At 50.0% G+C, this 21,924-nt stretch overlaps 1 protein-coding gene across 1 annotated transcript in view; it reads right to left on the bottom strand.

The window, feature by feature from the left end:
* The window catches only part of LOC125638523 (uncharacterized), a 78,279-nt gene extending 56,847 nt beyond the window's left edge, over positions 1-21,432 (bottom strand). The window contains 5 exon segments of the mRNA XM_075130067.1: positions 18,054-19,197; positions 19,717-19,824; positions 20,396-20,522; positions 20,704-20,774; positions 21,168-21,432. Coding sequence (XP_074986168.1) covers positions 18,054-19,197; positions 19,717-19,824; positions 20,396-20,522; positions 20,704-20,774; positions 21,168-21,297 — 1,580 coding nt within the window. The 5' untranslated portion in view covers positions 21,298-21,432.
* Between the last annotated feature and the right edge of the window lie 492 nt (positions 21,433-21,924).

Here is a 21,924-nt window from a genome sequence, read left to right as displayed (position 1 = left end):
AGGGTAACCAGAACTGCACAAAGTATTCAGGGTGTGAGCATACCATGTATTTATATACAGGCAATATGATATTTTCTGTCTTATTATTTATCTCTTTCCTAATGGTTCCTAATATTGTTCACTTTTTGAACCACCACTGCACACAGTTTTCAGAGAACTATCCTCAATGAGTCCAAGATCTCTTTCTTGAGTGGTAGCAGCTTATTTAGACCCCATCATTTTGTATGTATAGTTAGGATTATGTTTTCTAATGTGCATTACTTTGCACTATCAACACTGAATTTCATCTGTCATTTCCTTGCCCGAACACCCAGTTTTGTGAGATCCCTTTGTAACTCTTTTGCAGTCAACTTTGGACTTAACTATCTTGAGTAGTTTTGTATCATCTGCGAGCTTTGCCACCTCACTGTTTACCCCTTTTTCCAGATAATTTATGAATATGTTGAATACAGTTCCTTATGGAACCCTGTTGTTTACCTCTCTCCATTGTGAAAGCTGACCATTTATTCCTACCCTTTGTTTCCTGTCTTTTAACCAGTTACTGATTCATGACAGAACCCTCTCTCTCATCCCATGACTACTTAGTTTGCTTAAGAGCCTTTGGTGATGGACTTCGTCAAAAGTTTTCTGAAAGTCCAGGTACACTATATCCATTGGATCACCCTTGTCTACATGTTTGTTGACCCCCTCCAAGAATTCTAATAGATTGGTGAGGCATGATTTACCTTTACAAAAACCATGTTGACTTTTCCCTAACAAATCATGTTCATCTATGTATCTGATAATTCTGTTCTTTACTATAGTTTCAACCAATTTGCCTAGTAATGAAATTAAGTTTACTGTTGTAATTGCCAGGATCATCTCTGTATCATTTCTTGAAAACCAGGGTTATATTAACTTTCTGCAGTCATCTGGTACAGAGGCTCATTTCAGTGATAGGTTACATACCACAGTTAGTAGTTGTGCTAATTTCATATCTGAGTTCCTTTCGAACTCATGGTTGAATACCATCTGGTCCTGCAGTAAAGCCTGATGCAAGAAATTCATTGAAATTCTTCACAATGGCCTTATCTTCCTTGAGTGCTCCTTTAGCACCTCAATGGTCCAGTGGCCCCACTGGTTGTTTAACAGGCTTCCTGCTGCTGAGGTACTTAAAAAAAACTTTCTGTTTTTGTGTCTTTTGCTAATTGCTCTTCAAATCCTTTTATGGCCTGCCTGATTATATTTTTACACTTGGACTTTCTCTTAAGCTTGGTTTTCCTCTGCTAGCCTCAGGACTTGCTCATGCAATACTCCAGGTGACTATGAGATGCTACCTTGCTTTGAAAAGGCTGACCCGTGTCACTGTAAACTCTTGCAGGGTTGCATCACTCCATAGGAAGGTAAAATCTCCACGGGGGTGTGAACTAAGGTGGAGTTGCTATCGGAGCTCACAATGGGACACAGAGGGTGCTGGAGCTCCACCACCCAGTCCCAGAGCAATTGAGGCCCTTGGGAAAAGTGGTGGCCCTAGAGTCTGGCAAACTAAACCTTGACTCCCAGGAGACTATTTAAAGGCCAGAGCATAGAACAAACTGCAAATCTGTGACATCTTCACATTCTCCCACCTGGTCATATATAACTCATTGCTATTCTTCTTTCCCTAGTTCCTGAAGCTATGCGTGGAGACACTTACAGATCTCTACCAGAGCTGGCAAAGATATGGTCAGAGGACAATTCCTTAAACCCTTTTTCTTTTCATGAGTTATCTGCAAATTGGCTTTGCTGTGTCCATCTTTGTTCGTTACTCCAAATGATTCAAAGCTAATGAGTCAAACGCAATTCACAGCATGGTCTAGATAATACTTAGCCCTGCCATGAGTGCAGGGGACTGGACTAGATGACTCATGAGGTCCCTTCCAGTTCTATGATTCTATTGGAACGAACATGGCCAGCTCAGATTTGTATGGCTGTCTTTGTGCTGCACACCGTGGCCACTCAGACATGGACAACAATCATGGGCAGAGAAGTGTTTCAAAATACCCCTTCAAATTGGACTAATCCTCTCTGTTAGCCATGAGCAGCATAGTGGCCTATAACATGTTTGTGCAGTGTTGATTGTGGCATATTGATAACTATTACTGTTGTAACCGATCCTTTTAAATTTCAAGTTTTCCTGGCCCTGCCTGCAGCCTAGGAGGCTCTGTAAGGAAACTTATGATCTGAGTCGTTCTGCAGAGAGCTAACTTAGAACAAGGTGGGGTGAGTTTTGCCGCTCTGACTTAAGGTATGTCTACACTGCACACCACTGTTGGTGATGTGTAGGGTATGCGTAGGTACACATTGCAGTGAAAAGCAGATTTTGTCCACACTGCAGTGTGTAGCTAGATGTGGAAGTGAAAGCCTCTGGCAGTGAGGAGGCGTGACATAGAGTGACACTACATTGCTATAAATAGCAGTGTAGATGGAGGAGGTGCTGGTTGGGCATGTGCAGAACCATGCAGGGTACGTACCTTACGGGTTCAGGTGTGTCTTTACTCATCTAAGCAACGCCTCATGATCTACACTGCTATGTATACTGGTGCTAGGAAGCATGCCAGGTCAGGGGATTTACATGCCACCCTAAGGAGTGTGCAGTGTAGACACAGCCTTAGGGAGCAGCCTGCTTTGTCTCTCTCTGTTTCAAGGTTCTTGTATGTTATTGTTCTGAATTCTAAAGAAATAAAAGTGTTATGTTGCAACCTTCCAAAAGTGTATTTTAGGCTTTCATCTAATGCCTCTATTTGTATGCTGTGAACACAACACTGATTCTACCCAGTAGGGGTCAGGAGTATGGGTGCACCATCCAGTTCAACATTGAGCATGTGAAATATAATACCGCAGAGTACTAATGAAAATGAGCTTTCATGGACGGTGATTTAGAAATAAATTACTATGTGAACTGTTTCAAAGACTATGACGCTATCAATAGTGTTTTGTTAATACATCTTCCTGTGAAGGGGACATTTTCAGTTAAGTAAAATAACAGGGAAAAAGACCCAAAAAGTTATTTTCAGAAACCACCCACTGCCCCAGTTCCACCCAAGACTTAGTTCTTTGGTAATTTCCACTGAAATAGGGAGGACCTGGGTTGGGTTATTTGGGGAGAAACAAATGGTTTAACACTGTGTTACACTTTTAAAGGACGTATTTTTTAATTCATTTTAACTCAGAAATTAATTAACAGATGCACTAGCAAATTCTCAGAAAATTCATTCTTTAGGCAGGGTGTAGTGCTGTAAATAGGAGGAGGACATAGTTTAAATACGTCAAGAGGCAACAACTGGACACAGGCAGATTAATAGGGGAGTACAAGGAAACAAGGAGTTAATATGGTCAGCATGAAAGGCAGTGACCTCAGACACCACAGTGGATCTCTAATTAAGTGGAAGCAAACTCAACCTTATCTGTGGCACTATGCTATACAGTAAATAGTTTGTACTTGGAGCCACATGGACATTTTTTTCAGTGTTGCAGAAAAGTTAGTTTGTCATTTAGTTCTGCTTTATTGGTTAGAAATATATCGATAATGTTCATGGCAGTTGCATATATGTCTATATTTTGCACTAAATCCTGATCTTATTAAACACAAGTGCCAAAACTTCAATTGACTTCAAACTACCTGAAATCTAATAATGCATATGCAGAAGGGGAAAGAATTAAGATTGCATCTGTCTGAAAAGGTCTGAGGAATCACAGCCTAACCCGTAGGCCCGCTGCCTTTCAGACCCATGACGCCCAGTCAAACATTTCCCCTCTTTTTCATGCAATTTGCTCCCTTCTGCATCCTGCTGCTGCCGCCCCCTTTCTGTCCTCACCCAAACACAGTGGAGTTTTTATCTTGCTCCCCTGCCCAGAATATAGCCCAGGGGAGGGGAAAAATCAATTCTAAAGGCTGGAGAGCCTCCTGCATGGCCTACAGAAGCAGCGGTATCCTAGAGCTGAGAACTGTGCAGGCAGAGGAAGGGGGAAAAAGAATAGAGCCACGCCCAGATATCAGCATCAGCCATCTTCACAGAAAGCATCACCCAGCCCATCACCTAAGAATATAAGAATGGTCATACTGGGTCAGACCAATGGTCCATCTAGGCCAGCGTCCTTCCTGTCTTCCACAAAGGCCAATATCAGATGTTTTAGAGAGAATGAACAGAACAGGACAATTATCAAGTGATCCACACCCTGTCATCCGCTCCCAGCTTCTGGCAGTCATAAGTTTTGGGACACCCAGAGCATGGGGTTGCATCCCTGACCATCTTGGCTAATCCCCTGGTAATCACTGTCCTCCGCACAGCTCAACTGCTGACAGTTGAGAGAAATTCTTCTTTAGCACCTCAAGTATTGGCTTGTGTTTTAGGAACTGAGTTCCAGACCCTAGGTTGTTGTATAATTTCGTTGAACTCACTTGAAGTCAATGGAGCTGCACGAATGACAGCAAATGAGGATCTGGCCCTGAAAATAAGGAGTTCTACTGATTCATCTTATTTTTATTAGTTAGTTTATCCAAGGGAAGGTCAAGAAGTGACTTAAACATGCTGTATACGTGCTTGTGTGGGACAAAGATTTCCAATCGGGTAAAGATCTTTCTTTCTGCACACAGAGGCATAAGATTCAGTGGCTGGAAGCTAAATAAACTCCATCAAGATACGAGGTGCACCTTTTTCTTCGTGAGGGTAATTAATTATTGGAAAAAATTACCTATTACTGCGGTGGATGTTCCATCATGTAATGTCTTAAAATCAAGGCACGCTGTCTTCCTAAATCATATGCTGTAGCTTGAACAGAATTCATGGACTCGATGGACAAATTACTGGGTCTTGTGCCTGTGTTATGAAGGAAGTTCAACCAGATAAAGATACTGGTCCTTTCAACATGTTTAAGTCACTTTAAAAAAATCTAGGAATTGATGAGTCTCTTTAAGTCTTCCCAACACATCCTGATCTCTGACTTATGAGGATACGTAAAAATAACCCTGTTATCTCTGTTCAGAATTTGACGTTTATCTCAGCAGCTATTGGCATATTCCATATGTCAGGGGTCTGTTGGCCCCTTACTAAAACTCAGTGCGGGTGTTTTGGTTGGCTAGGGCCCAGTACCAAAAGGAAGGGGAAGGGTCGGTGGGAAACCAGGCCCCTGAGGCTGACAGTCCCCAGGGACAATGGGGACAGGCCAATGCTCCAGGTCGGGCCTGCTTGACAGGGGGGCCAGGCTAATCAGGGAGACAGGGGGTCAGAAAGGCCCCGTCCTCCCTGTGAGCTGGAACCAGAGGCTCCACTTTGCCTCAGCCCGGCTGCTGCTTCTCTGGCCCCCCGCCGGCCCTGCCCCCAGCACAGGGCCTGCTCTCTCCTTAGCTCGGCCCCACTCTGTCTGCCTGACCCAGGGCGACTCCAGCTCACACGGAGGACGGGACCTTCCTGATCCCCTGACTCCCTCATTGGCCTGCCCGCCCTGTCAATCAGGCTGCGCTGGAGCATTGGCCTCTCCCCATTGCCCCCGGGGACTGTCAGTCTCCGGGTCCTGGTTTCCCACCGACTCCTCCCCTTCCTTTTGGTGCTGGGCCCTAGCCAACCAAGACACCCCCACTGAGTTTTAGTAAGGGGCCAACGGTCCCCTGAGACATAGCAGTGTGGAAGTGGAGCCACTGAGCCAAAGCCTAGTGCACGTATAAATCTGGAATAACTTCCCAGATTGAACAATGGTAGAAAAGCTGGATCCAAAGGCGCTGAACTCAGTGACAGCTTTTCCATGGACTAGTGGGCTACAGCTCAAGGCATAGAAGCTGATGCACTACTGAACTCTTTCTTGTTGGGAAGAGGCATCTCTCGCTATATCCCCACCCATCCTGAGCCGGGAATTGGGTGTCTTGCCAAGATGCTCTGATACAAAGCAAGGCTCTCTTTGGGTTGGAGTGGCAATCTCACTGGCTGCAAGAAAAGAGTTCCCAAAGAACAGCAGCAAAAGGGTTAAGGAGCAGAAAGTGATCTTCGACACACACGCAAATCTACTTCTCTGCTAACAATGCCCGTTGCAACTGACGTTCAAGATATATCTTCAGACGCTGGCATTTACATATTCCCAATATACCATATTATCATCAATAGGTTTACACCCAAGAGCGTATCTAGTGTTGCAGCAGGTGAATGAATACTTTGATCAATACTGAGAGCAAAAGGCCAAACAGGAAGGAAGGGCCGGCACTCTCGGTGCTAGCCTGGAATTTGGAAGAGGAGTTAAATTCCTGTCTCTGCCACAGATTTGCTATGTGACCTTGGACAAGTCACTTAGCCCCTCATTTGCCTTTCTGTAAAATAGGGCTAATAGCACTTCCTTATTTCACAGAGGTGTTCTGAGAACACATACGTTAAAAGGTTGTGAGATACTCAATTGTTGCAGTAGCTGGAGCCATATATGTGCTTTAGATACATCGCAAATACCTTACTTATGTTGGTGAATGCTGATTCACATGAGCTGTCCCATTCACTACTGCAGGAATAAGATGTCACCCATCAGGAAGAGTCCAGTGATGTGGCTCAAACAGAGGTAGAAAATGGTTACCATTATCAATAAGAACATTCCTATAACTGAGCCATCGGGATGCCTTTGGTGTGGTGTGTGTATGTCCTTTCTAGTAGGTACCACACCTGACATTCATAGCACAGGGCATTTTTGCATGAAAAGGAGATAGAAGGGAGGGGTGTTGAATTAATAAGAAATTTGTTTCATATGAATTCCCAAAGGCCTGCCCCTTCCTTTCCTCCTCTGTGGCAAATATCCTCAATTCTGGATTGAGACATGAAGGATTCCATAGGCCAGATGCTTTGAAAACGATCCACTGTCTGATTCAGAAACGACCATTAAAAGGAAGAGAGCCAAGCTATGGAATAGAGCTGTGGAAAGAAGTGAAAGCATTTGAAGAAAATCAGGGCCCAACTGTGACAGGGTGAGGCCGGACTGCACCATTTTGTGGCTATACTGTGCTGGTGTAATGGCCCTGAGTAGGTTTAACATCATTACGTAAGAACATAAGAACGGCCATACTGGGTCAGACCAAAGGTCCATCTAGCCCAGTATCCTGTCTTCCGACAGTGGCCAGTGCCAGGTGCCCCAGAGGGAATGAACAGAACAAGTAATCATCAAGTGATCCATCCCTTGTCGCTCATTCCCAGCTTCTGGCAAACAGAGGCTAGGGACACCATCCCTGCCCATCCTGGCTAATAGCCATTGATGGACCTATCCTCCATGAATTTATCTAGTTCTTTTTTGAACCCTGTTATAGTCTTGGCCTTCACAATATCCTCTGGCAAGGAGTTCCACAGGTTGACTGTGCGTTCTGTGAAGAAATACTTCCTTTTATTTTAAACCTGCTACCTATTAATTTCATTTGGTGACCCCTAGTTCTTGTGTTATGAGAAGTAGTAAACAACACTTCCTTATCTACTTTCTCTACACCAGTCATGATTTTATAGGCCTCAATCATATCTCCCCTTAACTGTCTCTTTTGCAAGCTGAAAAGCCCCAGTCTTATTAATCTCTCCTCATATGGAAGCTGTTCCATACCCCTAATCATTTTTGTTGCCCTTTTCTGAACCTTTTCCAATTCCAATATATCTTTTTTGAGATGGGGCAACCACATCTGTACACAGTATTCAAGATGTGGGCATACCATGGATTTATAGAGGAAAGATGATAGTTTCTGTCCTATTATCTATCCCTTTCTTAATTATCCCAGCATTCTGTTTGCTTTTTTGACTGCTGCTGCACACTGAGTGGATGTTTTCAGAGAACTATCCACCATGACTCCAAGATTTCTCTTTCTTGAATAGTACCAGCTAATTTAGACCCCATCATTCTCATCATTGATTCCCAAGGGGCTGTAACAGTGTGGCAAAGAGCATGACTTGGTCCCCGGCCTGCAGCATCCCTGCTCCAGCAACGGTACCTGCCATGTTCCCTCCTGTTTGCCAGCCCAGGGTTCTACTTGTAATGTACAATGCTGGTTTTCCAATTTATTTGAACTCTGGGAGCATGACCTTGTGTCTGTGAAACTTCGCAGCCCAATTAAACGTGACTTATGGATGGTTCTGAACAGCCGCCTTCCAACCAGGTTGGAGTCTAGAACTTGAAATACCAGGAAAGCTGGTGGGTGCACAAATTCAGTGCTCCTGTTTGGCCCGGTCTCCTCCCAAACCCCACGCTTCCCCTGCTCCTCCCAAGCACCATGGACACTGTGTGTAGCCTCCTTCTCTTCACCAGAACTCAATGGGACGGAAGTTGGAAGCTTCATCTATGCCTTCTAAAGCACGCTTCCGTTCTTTCACCAGTATGACCACACACGGGGCCGGCTTTACACAGGGGCGAACTGAGCGAAGGCCGGGGGCGCCATTATAAACGGGGTGCCTCTGGATCTGCGGTGCCCCTGCCGCTCTGCTGGCGTCTGCAGCCCCGCAGCTCCTTGGAACCCCCTCCCTTCCCCCCGCAGCTGGGGAAGAAGGGCGCCACTGATGCCCCCTGCCATGTACCCTATCTCTGCAGAGCGGAGTCGGGGGTGGGGATAGGGCTCACCAAGAGAGGGACAGGGCTGCTGGCACCTGCTACTGTGTCGAAAGGAGCTTTTTATTTAGACTGGTGAGTGCCTTCTCTTAAAGGGGCAGTGCGCGGTCTCTCACACTCCCCCAGCTCATACCCACTCTCTTTCACACTCACCTCCCAGCACATACTTATATTGTTGTTGTTGTTTGTTGTTACTTCTTGGTACTTCCTGCAATGCACATATATTCTTTTATTTTAAATTTTAAATTTTATAAATAAATTTTATTCTTTCACAGTGCTGTAATTTTAGTTTTTTGACTGGTCTGTGCATTTCATAATTTTATTTCTCTCTCATGCTGACATTGAATTCTTTAAGTAGTGAGTTCTAAAACGCTGAACCTGTCCTGGCTGGAGTAATTATCATTATTACTGTTATTATCATATTGTGCTTTGTCATTCATTATTGTGCTACAATCAAATAATAGTATCCCTCTCGAACAGGGGTGGGCAAACTACAGCCCGTGGGCCACATCCAGCCTTCCAGACGGTTTAATCCGACCCTCGAGCTCTTACTGGGGAGTGGGGTCTGGGGCTTGCCCTGCTCCCGCCAGGGAGAAGGATCGGAGGCCGCTCCACGCGTGTGCTGAGGCTCCTGGAAGCAGCGGCATGTCCCCCCTATGGCTCCTACATTTAAGGGCAGCCAGGGGGCTCCGTGTGCTAGCCCCGCCCCAGGCGTCACCCCTGCAGCTCCCATTGGCCAGGAACTGCGACTAATGGGAGCTGCAGGGGTGGTGCCTGCAGACGGGGCAGCGCGTAGAGTCTCCTGGCCACACCTCCGCATAGGAACCAGAGTGAGGACATGCCGCTTGCTTCCAGGAGCTGCTTGAGGTAAGCACGGCCCAGAGCCTGCACCCCTGACCCCCTCCCACACCCCTACCCCACCCTGGAGCCCCCTCATACACCCTGAACTGCTCATTTCTGGCCCCGCCCCAGAGCCCGCACCCCAGGCGAAATCCTCACCCCCCACCATGCCCTAACCCCCTGCCCCAACCCTGATCCCCCTCCCATCCTCCTAACCCCTTGGTCCCAGCCTGGACCACCCTCCTACAGCCCAAATCCCTCATCCCCAGTCCAGAGCCCACACCTCCAGCCAGAGCCTTCCCCCTCCCCTTACCCCCCACACCCCAACCCCCTGCCCCAGCCAGGAGCCCCTTCCTGCACCCTGAACTCCTCATTTCTGGCCTCACCCCAGAGCCCGTACCCCCAGCCAGAGCCCTCACCCCCTCCTGCACCCCAACCCCCAATTTTGTGAACATTCATAACCCACCATACAATTTCCATACCCAGTTGTGGCCCTTGGGCCAAAATGTTTGCCCACCCCTGTTCTCGGCAAAACCTGTGTGTGTTATCCAAAAATTGAACATGGCTCTAGATCTTAAAGGAACAAACAAGAGACCAGAACTCTTGAGCCTATTTGCTAATAAGAACAATCAGAATCGCAGGCCTGACTCCATGGACGGCAGGGGTCCCTCCGGATTTACATCAGCGTCACCAAGATCAGAATGTGGCCCTGATTCTGATGCAACCAGGGATTACAGAAATGGAGCTCTATTAAAGACTCCCCATCATTTTCTTTGTTTCCTTTTAATCTTTTCCAGGAACCAGAGCACCACCCAGGCATGACCGAGAGATACAGAATGCTCCACCTATTACCCTGAAAAACTGGCTTTGGGGCACCTCTTGAATAACCTGCCTATCACCCCCCTTAATCTCTCCTTCCCGAGGCATGGGTCTCCAGTGAGGGAAACACTTGAAGGACAGGCAGCCAGGCACTTTTTATTCGTGTACGTACTAACCCGGAACAGAGTACTAATCGAAAAGCAAACAACACACAAATAACTTATCACAAGCTAAAGAGCATTCAAACTATAATAGCATACAGTTCAAATTGTCCTAAGCGATTGTGTTTGGCTACACATGGCCAGTATGCAGCAGATCTGGTTTCCTTGTACTAAACATATTTTGTCCAAGCGCTCCCTTATTAAACTCCACATACATTGTGAGCAGTGTTCCCTCTAATTTTTTATGTCCGTGTGTGGAACGAATTTTGTTATGGGCACCAATATGGAGGTGATGTGCAACACATCACCTTCATATTGGTTCACATAACATTCATGTGGTGGGGGTGGGGCCAAGGGGTTCGGAGTGTGGGAGGGGGCGCAGGGCTGGGATGTGGGGGGGATGAGGGCTCTGCCTGGGGACGCGATCTCTGGGGTAGGGTCGGGGATGAGGGATTTGAGGTGCGGGAGGGGGCTCAGGGCTGGGTCAGAGAGGTTTGGGGTGCAGGCTGCCCCAGGGCTGTGGTCGGGACAGAGGACTCCCCCCAGCCCTCTCTCGCCGCAGCAGCTCGGGGCCTGGAGAGAGGCATCTCTCCCCGGAAAATCCGGCAGGCCTGGGCCGGGCCTAGGGAGGGGCTCCTCTCCTCCAGCCGCAGCAAGTCCGGGACAGGTCTGCGCTATGGCCGGTGGGGAGGGGTGCCTCTCCCTGCTGCAGCAGGTCCATGCTGGGGCCAGCGGGGAGAAGCCTCTCTCCCCGTCGCAGCCCTGAGCCCCTGCGCTGGGCTTAATAGGTGGCTGCACAGCCACACAGCTTAGAGGGAATTTAGATTGTGGTTCTTCCCCAGGTACCCTGATCTAAATGGGTCACTAAGTCAGCAGGATCATATGCTGACACTGGGGAAACGGGAAGTGCCCAGCCTCCCTATGCTGTCTGCGTGGAGGGGTGGGGGAGATGTAGGTACAGTTTCCTCATACGTTAGTAACCTTCAGAGCAGCTCTGCAGTCAGTTTGGTCTCTGCTTTCATATTGTAACAGCCGCTTCCACACTACGTTTCTCCAGGATTTCTGCTGTTCTTTGTTAGGATTCCTATTAATTTCCCCATTCTGGCTACCTCGCTGGCCCCCTTTTGCCAGCAGCTGGTCTCCTAATTCCTCTCTCAACCGTTCTATCTGCCTTTTATACTGTCCTGTCAGCTCGCAGATCTTTACAACACATGCTGATCACAAGTTGTTTACCACAGAGTTATGCTGCACCTCTTTCTGCCAGTTCGGTGGTTTTCTCTGGGGGCTTTTTCCCCACTGAACTTTCGACCTGCAGAGCTTTCGACATATTTTTTTTCCCCTTCCGCTGAACTTTTAACTTTTTGGCCTACTTTCAGCAATGAAGTATCATGTGACCTGCAACTTCTCATGGTGGAATGACCTCAGCATATTCAAAATGCAAGCTAGGGACACAAAACGGAGCCTGGAGAATCTCTCCGGTATCACACCATCTCTTACCCTGCAGCAATCCAGGCACTGGGATTCAAATCCTTCACACAGGCCTCTGAACTCCCTTCCTGTGACCCCTCTTAGCTCAGTTCACCCGCACAGAATCCCTACCCCCCCCCCAGACTTCTTATTTCCACACAGCCGTGGTTTTCTGGATTCCATAGACCACAAAGGAAACAAACACACACACACACACACACACACACACACACACACACACACTCTCCATCATTTAGATCCAAATATTTATTTTCTCTTCTTAGATCTAACTACAGGAAGCTCACTACATGAACAGAAAAATATCACTAGTTAAAAAAAATGGATAAAGAATTAAAATCAGCCCTACAGAAAAATATTTGAATTAATCTAACACCTCTCCCTTAAAAGCTACATAGTGAGACGACCCCAATCCTTCCATGAGTAGATTTCCTTCATTAAGTCTCTCTCAACTCATAATAACATTGATTGAAATAAGTGGAACGAGATCTCTGTGCTATGACAGCTGATGAAGCTGCAGGAGAAATATCTCTGGATTATAGCGTCCTGTGAAGTTGCAGGAAAAAGCTCTCTCTTTCCTGCTAAAATGAAATCATGCCAATCCCTCAACTTCCCCCCTCCCCATGTTTATAAAAATTCCCAAATTCAAATATGCACACTCTCCCTCAAAAAGAAAAAAACACAACAAAAAAAAGAGGCTCACAAAAAAATCACTTTAAAAGGGCATTTTAACAGCAGTCACTTCTCTAAAACCATCTGGGTTTCCTTTGGTTTTAGAAGACACTTCCCCACGAGAATCAAAAGAGCAAACAATTGACTTAAGAGAGGGTGGGTGGAAGACCTGGCTAAGGAGACAGCAGGGATTCTAGCTAGTTACTTTGACGATTCAGTGGCCACCACTGTCAAACGCAGCGAGTGATTCAGTGTCTCAGTTTTTAGGGGACTCAAATTGGGGGAGACCCCCTTACAAGGAAAGTGATTCCCCAGAAAGCACTGAGTGATCACCCTCTGAAAAATCAGACTCAGACTGAGCACCCTCAAAATAATTAGCCAGTTTAGAAAAAATCTTAGCCATTTTCTTTCTCTCCTTCTTCCCCCTCTCTCACCCCTTTCTTCAATCACAGCTTTTCCATGCCACATCTTGATGCTAGCTCAGGATTCTAAAAAGTTCTGGTGTAAATTCTCCATGCAGCCCTGTCGCAGACTTAGCCCCTGCCTAGGGTTGGGTGCCTGCTGCTAGTTGCCGTGCACAACCTGTGCCGGGCAAGTGTCTGGTGTTGAGGGCACTTGGCAAAGGGCCAGAGTGCCATTCTTTTGCAAAGAACAGAACACAGAAATCTAGATTTCCATGGCCTCCTCTGCTGCAACCAATAGACCCCACTTCCCTCCAAGAGCCATGGATACAGCCCAGGCATTCTGACTCCCAGCCTCCCCCGTTCTAATCCACGCTACACTTTTCCTCTACCAGAGGTGGGAAGAAAACCCAGAAGTCCTGACTTGTATCCCTTCTTTAATCTACACAGCTCCAAGACCAGACGAATCACCTTTTCTGCCTTTACTTATGCATAGATAGTTCCACTGGGCTGCTGGGTTTTTTATGAAGAATTCTGCCTTGCAGACATAACTCCACCAAACTCCAATGACAGCTTTGCCTGTAGAAATACAACAGGGCTGGGGGAAGCTCTGGGATTTATTCTTTAAACCTTAGAACCACTAGGAATGTGTGATCTTATTTTATTTCCCTGTGAAGCATCAGGTGAGGATGCTCGAGAATTTAACAGAATGTTAGGATATAGATATTCAGGCCTGTCTGTAAAGGCCTGTACTCTAAGAATTTAGGTGTATTCTTATCACTTGGCTAGTTCTAGAGGTATAAAAGAAAGAATCAAAATCACTGTGTGCCGGTGTAAGGGCCTTCTCTTACTGTGACAGTCTGAGGCCCTGTTCTTAGGCTTAGGCCTTTGGCTAAGCAACAGAGGCAGCCATAAGCTGGGAAGCAACCGGTCACATCCTCACATTCCAAACTAGTCACATTGAAAGAAGGTGCTATTGGGCTGTTAGGAATACAATCCTGTCCTGATAGTGCCCATGGCCTCCAGAGAAAGGGAAATGCCTAGAAAATGTAAAAGGAAACTTAGTTTGATAGCATCCTGTCTGGCAAGAACTCACTTATCAGTAAGTGGGATGTGAAATCCTCATTTCTGTGTTTGTTCTATCACTGTAGTCCCCATTTCCCCATTGTTTGTCTGTATAATCTCTGTCTGGTTCTGTGATTGTTTCTGTCTACTGTATAATTCATTTTGCTGGGTGTAAACTAATTAAGGTGGTGGGATATAATTGATTACATAGTCATGTTACAATATGTTAGGATTGGTTAGTTAAATTTCAGGAAAATGATTGGTTAAGGTAATACACAATGGGCTGCATCGCTCCCTGAGACAAGAATGTCTCCGCAGAAGTCTGATCTCAGCTGGACTCGCTGTAGGAGCTCCTGGTGGCAAACAGGGGTGCTGGAGCCTGAAGGCCCAATCCTGGAATCAGGAAGGCTGTATGGCCTACCCTGGTGGAACAGTGTGGCCCCCTGAGGTCTGCCACACTGAAAGGGAGACTGTTTAAAGGCCAGGATGCAGCACAGACCTGGTAAACCCATGTCTGATGGGGTGTTCACCCCACACCACCTCTGAAGGGCTTAACGTGGCTAGTTGGATTAATTAACCACCAAGGCTGCACCTGTACAGGGAACCAGGGAGCAAAGAGGGCTAATCAAAGGATGAAGCTCACCTGGACAGGAATAGGAAGGGCTTGTAGAAAGCCAGGTAGCTGAGGGCAGAAAGGGGCTGCAGGGACGAGGTCTGTAGCCACTCTGGGGCTTGGGAGAACAGGGAGCTTGGCCCAGAGGGAAAGGCAAACCCGGAGGAGGATGGAAAAGAAGCTGGACAGAGACAATGTAGGAAGCAGACCAGAGAAACAGAAGTCAGGTGGGGGACAGTGCAGGTCTTAGCCACTGGATGTAGGGTCCCTGGGCTGGAACCCAGAGAAGAGGCCAGGCCTAGGTTCCCCTACCACCCACTGGGGAAATGGCCCCATTGATGGGCAGTGAACTGGAAGACTGCCTGGGATGACTGGTACAGAGAGACTTGGATACACAAACCCCCCACCCCCCAGAAGGGGAAAACTACAGTGACCTGGCCAAAGGGCGAAGTCACCAAGAGGGAGCCATTGAGTCCCGAGAGAGAGACGGAGTGAGCACGTCAGGAAGGGGCGTCAGACTGGCAGAGTATTCCCCAGCTGTGGCCACAAGGTGCTCCAGTGGTGAGCAGAGCACTCCATGATGCCTTGATACAGGCATTTGAGTTACATAAATATTAACACAGGCAACGAGTCTTACAGGCTCCCTTTGTTGACACTTATCTAACTCAGTTATCCCAGGAGCATATTGGAGAAAAATCCTCATTGTTAAAAATTTATATCAAAACTTTCCATGGTGACAGGCGGTGCCCAACTGTTAATGGTTAAGGGGGCCCAATTTTGAGACAATGCTGAGCACTTCCACCTGAAAATTAGGCCTCCAAAATATCTCACACAATGGAGGTCCTTTGAGATTGCTACTGAAAACTCTTAACTTATGTTTTAAAGCCATTCTCCAAATTCAGTCAGGTTTAACTGATCAGACCCAGTTCTCCAGTCTTCCCAAGAGACTTCCAAGTTATACAACTCCCAAATGTCTAATGTACAAGCCCCAAGCAGGTCGATTCCCTCTGCCCCTTCCCCAGGCTTTGCTTTGTGCATCATAAAGTAGCAAAATTGAGGGGCACAATCCCCAGTTTTATTTCCCTTTCCAGGACGCCTTTAAATTTCTTCTCCTGGTTGGTTGAGAGAAATGAGAGATCAATTGTGGATCTTAATTACTGCAAACCAGACTAAGAAAAGACCGAGAGATCTATGCTCTGCAGCCAACTCAGAGCATAAACAAAACAGGTCAGTTGAGAGCCACTTCTGCTTAGAGAATTACTCATCAAATAAAGAAAAGGAGTACTTGTGGCACCTTAGAGACTAACCAATTTATTTGAGCATAAGCTTTCGTGAGCTACAGCTCACTTCATCGGATGCATACTGTGGAAAGTGTAGATCTTTTTATACACACAAAGTATGAAAAAATACCTTCCCCCACCCCACTCTCCTGCTGGTAATAGCTTATCTAAAGTGACCACTCTCCTTACAATGTGTATGATAATCAAGGTGGGCCATTTCCAGCACAAATCCAGGGTTTAACAAGAACGTCTGGGGGGTGGGGTGGGAAAAAACAAGGGGAAATAGGTTACCTTGCATAATGACTTAGCCACTCCCAATCTCTATTCAAGCATAAGTTAAATTGTATCCAATTTGCAAATGAATTCCAATTCAGCAGTCTCTCGCTGGAGTCTGGATTTGAAGTTTTTTTGTTGTAATATTGCAACTTTCATGTCTGTAATCGTGTGACCAGAGAGATTGAAGTGTTCTCCGACTGGTTTATGAATGTTATAATTCTTGACATCTGATTTGTGTCCATTTATTCTTTTACGTAAAGACTGTCCAGTTTGACCAATGGACATGGCAGAGGGGCATTGCTGGCACATGATGGCATATATCACATTGGTGGATGTGCAGGTGAATGAGCCTCTGATAGTGTGGCTGATGTTATTAGGCCCTGTGATGGTGTCCCCTGAATAGATATGTGGGCACAGTTGGCAACGGGCTTTGTTGCAAGGATAGGTTCCTGGGTTAGTGGTTCTGTGGTGTGGTGTGTGGTTGCTGGTGAGTATTTGCTTCAGGTTGGGGGGCTGGCTGTAGGCAAGGACTGGCCTGTCTCCCAAGATTTGTGAGAGTGTTGGGTCATCCTTCAGGATAGGTTGTAGATCCTTAATAATGCGTTGGAGGGGTTTTAGTTGGGGGCTGAAGGTGACGGCTAGTGGCGTTCTGTTATTTTCTTTGTTAGGCCTGTCCTGTAATAGGTGACTTCTGGGAACTCTTCTGGCTCTATCAATCTGTTTCTTCACTTCCGCAGGTGGGTACTGTAGTTTTAAGAATGCTTGATAGAGATCTTGTAGGTGTTTGTCTCTGTCTGAGGGGTTGGAGCAAATGCGGTTGTATCGTAGAGGTTGGCTATAGACAATGGATCGTGTGGTGTGGTCAGGGTGAAAGCTGGAGGCATGTAGGTAGGAATAGCGGTCAGTAGGTTTCCGGTATAGGGTGGTGTTTATGTGACCATCGTTTATTAGCACTGTAGTGTCCAGGAAGTGGATCACTTGTGTGGAGAGAGATTTGTGGGGGGGACCTGGATTTGTGCTGGAAATGGCCCAACTTGATTATCATACACATTGTAAGGAGAATGATCACTTTAGATAAGCTTTACCAGCAGGAGAGTGGGGTGGGGGGAGGTATCTTTTCATGCTTTGTGTGTATAAAAAGATCTTCTGCACTTTCCACAGTATGCATCCGATGAAGTGAGCTGTAGCTCACGAAAGCTTATGCTCAAATAAATTGGTTAGTCTCTAAGGTGCCACAAGTACTCCTTTTCTTTTTGCGAACACAGACTAACATGGCTGTTACTCTGAAACCTGTCACCAAATAAAGAATAATATGGGTATCATTATTCCCATTGTACAAAGAGAGGCCCAGAGAGGTCAAGTGACAGAGCTGGGGCTGGAACCCAGGAGTCCTGATTCTCCCAGCCCCCTCTGATATCACCCCTAGACCCCATTCCCCTCTCTAAGGACCAAACCCAGGAGTCCTGACCCCCAGCCCTAATCACTATACCTCACTATGTTTGCTTATTTCCTCTCTACAAATCTACACATCAAAGCTGAACAAGTTACCTTCGCTCTTCCTGCCATTTTGGGATCTTCACAGAGGCCATCAGCACCTTGATCCACTGGAGGGGGGAAAAGGGGGCTTCTAGTGCACTGGCATGCATTGCAGGTAGGAGCCAAGGCTTCCGAGATGGATTGGTATGTCTTGCTGAGCAGTGGGGGTGGGAAGAGAGGAAGCCAATTTACTCTCTATAAAGGTGCCCTTGTCCCTCCCAGCGCCCCCGGAAGGCACATTAATGTCCCCCTCTGTAGTGGCCCCTGTTCCCCAGGACATGTCAATTTCACTCTCTAGAGGGCCACCAGTGCCCCCCCTCTCCATCTGCTGGGTGTCTACTTGGTGTGCATCCTCAGGTGCTTCATAAGGGCGGAGCTGTCTCCAAAGCCCTTCCCGCAGTCGGTGCATTTGTAGGGCCGCTCTCCAGTATGGGTGCGCCGGTGGTTGGTCAGCCTAGACCTATTGATGAAACCCTTCCCGCACTCGGGGCACTTGTAGGGCCGCTCCCCGGTGTGGATGCGCTGGTGGTTCATCAGGGATGAGTTGCAGCGAAAGCGCTTCCCGCACTCGGTGCACTCGTAAGGCCGGTCTCTGCGGTGGATCTGCCGGTGCCGCATGAGCGACGAGCTCTGGCTGAAGGTCTTGCCGCACTCGGGGCAGCTGTAGGGTCTCTCTCCGGTGTGGATGCGCCGGTGTTTGATGAGATTGGCGCTCTGGCTGAAACTTTTCCCGCAGTGGCCACAGCTGTAGGGTTTCTCTCCGGTGTGGATGCGCCGATGCTGGATCAAGTTGGAACTGCTGCTGAAGCTCTCGCCGCACTCGGCACAGGTGTAGGGCTTTTCGCCCGTGTGCGTGCGGACGTGCTTGGCGAAGGATCCCAGGCTGAAGCTCTTCCCGCACTCGCTGCAGAAGCAAGGCTGCTCTGCAGCATGGGTGTGGTAATGCTTCACCAGGGTGTAGTTGCATTTGAAGCTCTTCCCACACTTGGTGCATTGGTAGGGCCGCTCGCCCGTGTGGATGCGCTGGTGCTGGAAGAGGTGGGAACTCCGGATGAAGCTCTTCCCGCACTGGCCGCACTTGTAGGGGCGCTCCCCGGTGTGGATGCGCTGGTGATCGATGAGGTTATATCTGAGGACAAAGCTCTTCCCGCACTCGGTGCACTTGTAGGGCTTCTGGCCCGTGTGGATGCGCTGGTGCTGGACCAGGTGGGAGCTCTGGCTGAAGCTCTTCCCACAGTCCGAGCAGCTGTAGGGACGTGCCTCAGCCTGGGCTTGGTTGTGCTCTGTCACCACCCTGATGTCCATCTCATCCGGAGATATCGCCTCCATCTCCTGCTGCCGTCCAACCCCGCTGGCCTCTCCCTGCTCGGTGCTTCGAGACATCCCACAAGGCTCCCTTCCTGCAGGCCCTTCCTGCTCAGGATTATCCTCCTCCATCCCAGCACCTACTGGGAGAGAGGGAGAATCCAGGCAGGGCTTGTTCCCTGTGCCAGGGAGAGACAGGGCACAAAAGGAGGCAGAAAATCTGAAAAGCAGGAAACGAATCCCCTGCAAACCCTTCCCCAGAGGAGAGCGGAGGGGCTGGTTCTGCCCCAATGGTCTTGCATGAGCCCACAGAGAATGGCTGGGGGAGGGCAGGGTTCTTCCCAGGGGTCAGGCAGGGTGGGCGAGAGCCGGGAGTGACATGTGTCAGGAGGACAGGGACCTGCTGGAGATGACATTGAGCGAGACCTGTGGAGGGCTCCAGGCGGCTTTGCTGGGATCCCCTCACTCCTGTAAATTGCCAAACTAACCTAAATTATTTGATGCCAATTTTGCCACTTCAAGGCTCCCGCAGCTTGTGGACCACTGACACTAGCCCTATGCGTTTGGGGTGCGACGTCAGGCTTGCTGACCAGAACAGTCCCTTCTGACCTTCCCCATCTATGGCTCTAGCCTGGCACCCTGGGGTGCTGGCCGTTAGTTCGTGGCGGGTCTCTGGGCCAGCGTCACTCCTTTCTCACCTGTGCAAATGACCATCAGGTTCTCCCTTTCCTGGGAGCCCTGGAGATCAGGGACTCTCGGCTCTTCCCTTCGCTCCATCCTGGGGATCACGGCCGGGACAGGGAATCCTGCTCAGGGGAAGGAAACAGGCAAGATGACACTTCGTGAAGTCTCCCTGGAGGTCTTGGTGCAAAGAACACGCTCTCATTTTAACCCCGGCCCCATTCTCTGCTGGGGGGCGTGGGGGAGGATATGTTTACAGGGACCCTTGGGACAGGGTGATGCCTGGGGGAAATGGGCTGTGCCCCCCATAAGGGAGTCAGGGATCTCAACACACAGTGAGAGGCCCGAATGGCTCAGGGAGTCGCTGGGCCATTCCTAGCCCGGCAGAGAGAGCAGAACCCCTGCTGGGCACGGAGCTGCCTTGGGAGGGGGATACAGGGATTCAGTGCCTGTGTGAACTGGAGCAAGGACATGCAGCCACCTGTGCCCTGGAGAGCCCTGGGGGAGGGGATCAAACTACCCCATGTGAATCCCCTTCCAATGAGGGGCTGTGGGGGTGACAGTCTCTCCTGTGGGGTTGGGGGCAGGGGCCAATCCCCCAGAAATCTACAGGGCCAGGGAAGAGCCCTGAGACGAAGCTATCCGGGGCTCCCCACTACATCAGCTCCTGATCCCCGAGGGGCAACGGCGCCTCACCCAGTGAGATGAGAGTCTGGTAGTTCTCCTGCATGACGTCCCTGTAGAGCTGCCTCTGCCCTTCGTCCAGGAGGCCCCACTCCGCCCGGGAGAAATACACGGCCACCTCCTCGAACCCCACCGGCGCCTGGAACCAGAAGGGACCCCGCTCAGCACCTGACGCTCCAGCCACGGCCCCCAGCGCTGGATCGGAGGGCGGGCAGCGAGGGGCACAGCTGGGAGAGCCCAAAGGGGGAGTCTGTGGAGCAGGATCCAGGGGGAAGGTGCAGTGCTCACTGTCCGATAGCACATCCCGCTGCGCATCTCACCTGGTAGCCAGCCGCAGCGACCACCAGCTCCTGTGCCAGGCCGCTCCCCTCCTCGCCCAGGGCAGGCCGATCTGTGGGGAGGACAGGGAGGTGAGAGGCCAGGGCACAGCCCCACGGGGACGTGTGCATGGCCCCCTATGGAGCAAACCGCTCTGCTGGAGACCCGTGGCTGGCACAACATCCAGGGGGCCCTGCTGGGGTCATGCTCATCCTGGGGCACATGGGCGGCTGCTGGGATCGCCAGCCCCCTTGGCACAGCTCCCAGCCCCACGGAGCCATCTCTCTGCTGCTCCCCCATGATCTGGGGCACGTGAACCCTGCGGGCAGCCCCGGGGGCACGAGACACAAACACTCGCCGAGTCTGTTCCAGCCGCACACACGGAGCCCAGCTCTGCAGCTCCAGCGACTCCCGATTTCAGCCCTGCCGGACCCGGTTCGCGCCCCGCCGCCCAGCCCCGCCGTACCCACGTCCTGCCGCCCGCGGGGCTCCGGCAGCGGCTGGTCCGGGGAGCCCCGGGGGAGCCGCCGGCCTCCGCCCCCCGGCTGGGAACCAGGGCAGGGACCGGGCTCCAGCTGGGAGCGCGGGGGATCCATCGGGCCTGAGAGCCTGTCCCGTCTGCCGGCGTCACGTCCCCACGTGTGTCACCCGGAGCCAATCCGCTTATGTCAGAGGCAGGGACTGAATGAAGGGGCTGGTACCCGTGCATCTGCCACCGGCGCCCCCCAGTCCCCAGCCGCAGCCCCTGCTAGCCCAGCCGCCCCCCAGCGCTCCCCAATCCCGACCCACAGCCCCTGCTAGCCCAGCCGCCCCCCAGCGCTCCCCAATCCCGACCCACAGCCCCTGCTAGCCCAGCCGCCCCCCAGCGCCCCCCAATCCCGCCCCTGCTAGCCCAGCCCTGGGCTCCCCCCGCCCCCACAGCCCTGCCAGCGCCCCCCAGTCCCGACCCGCAGCCCCTGCTAGCCCAGCCGCCCCCCAGTGCCCCCCAATCCCGCCCCTGCTAGCCCAGCCGCCCCCCAGTGCCCCCCAATCCCGCCCCTGCTAGCCCAGCCGCCCCCCCAGCGCCCCCCAATCCCGACCCACAGCCCCTGCTCGCCCAGCCGCCCCCCAGCGCCCCCCAATCCCGCCCCTGCTAGCCCAGCCCTGGACTCCCCCCGCCCCCACAGCCCTGCCAGCGCCCCCCAGTCCCGACCCGCAGCCCCTGCTAGCCCAGCCGCCCCCCA

Source organism: Caretta caretta, chromosome 6, assembly GCF_965140235.1.
Source record: "Caretta caretta isolate rCarCar2 chromosome 6, rCarCar1.hap1, whole genome shotgun sequence".
Classification (NCBI taxonomy): Eukaryota; Metazoa; Chordata; order Testudines; family Cheloniidae; genus Caretta; species Caretta caretta.
Note: the sequence above shows the minus strand (reverse complement) of the source record. Positions and strands in the feature narration are given on the sequence as shown.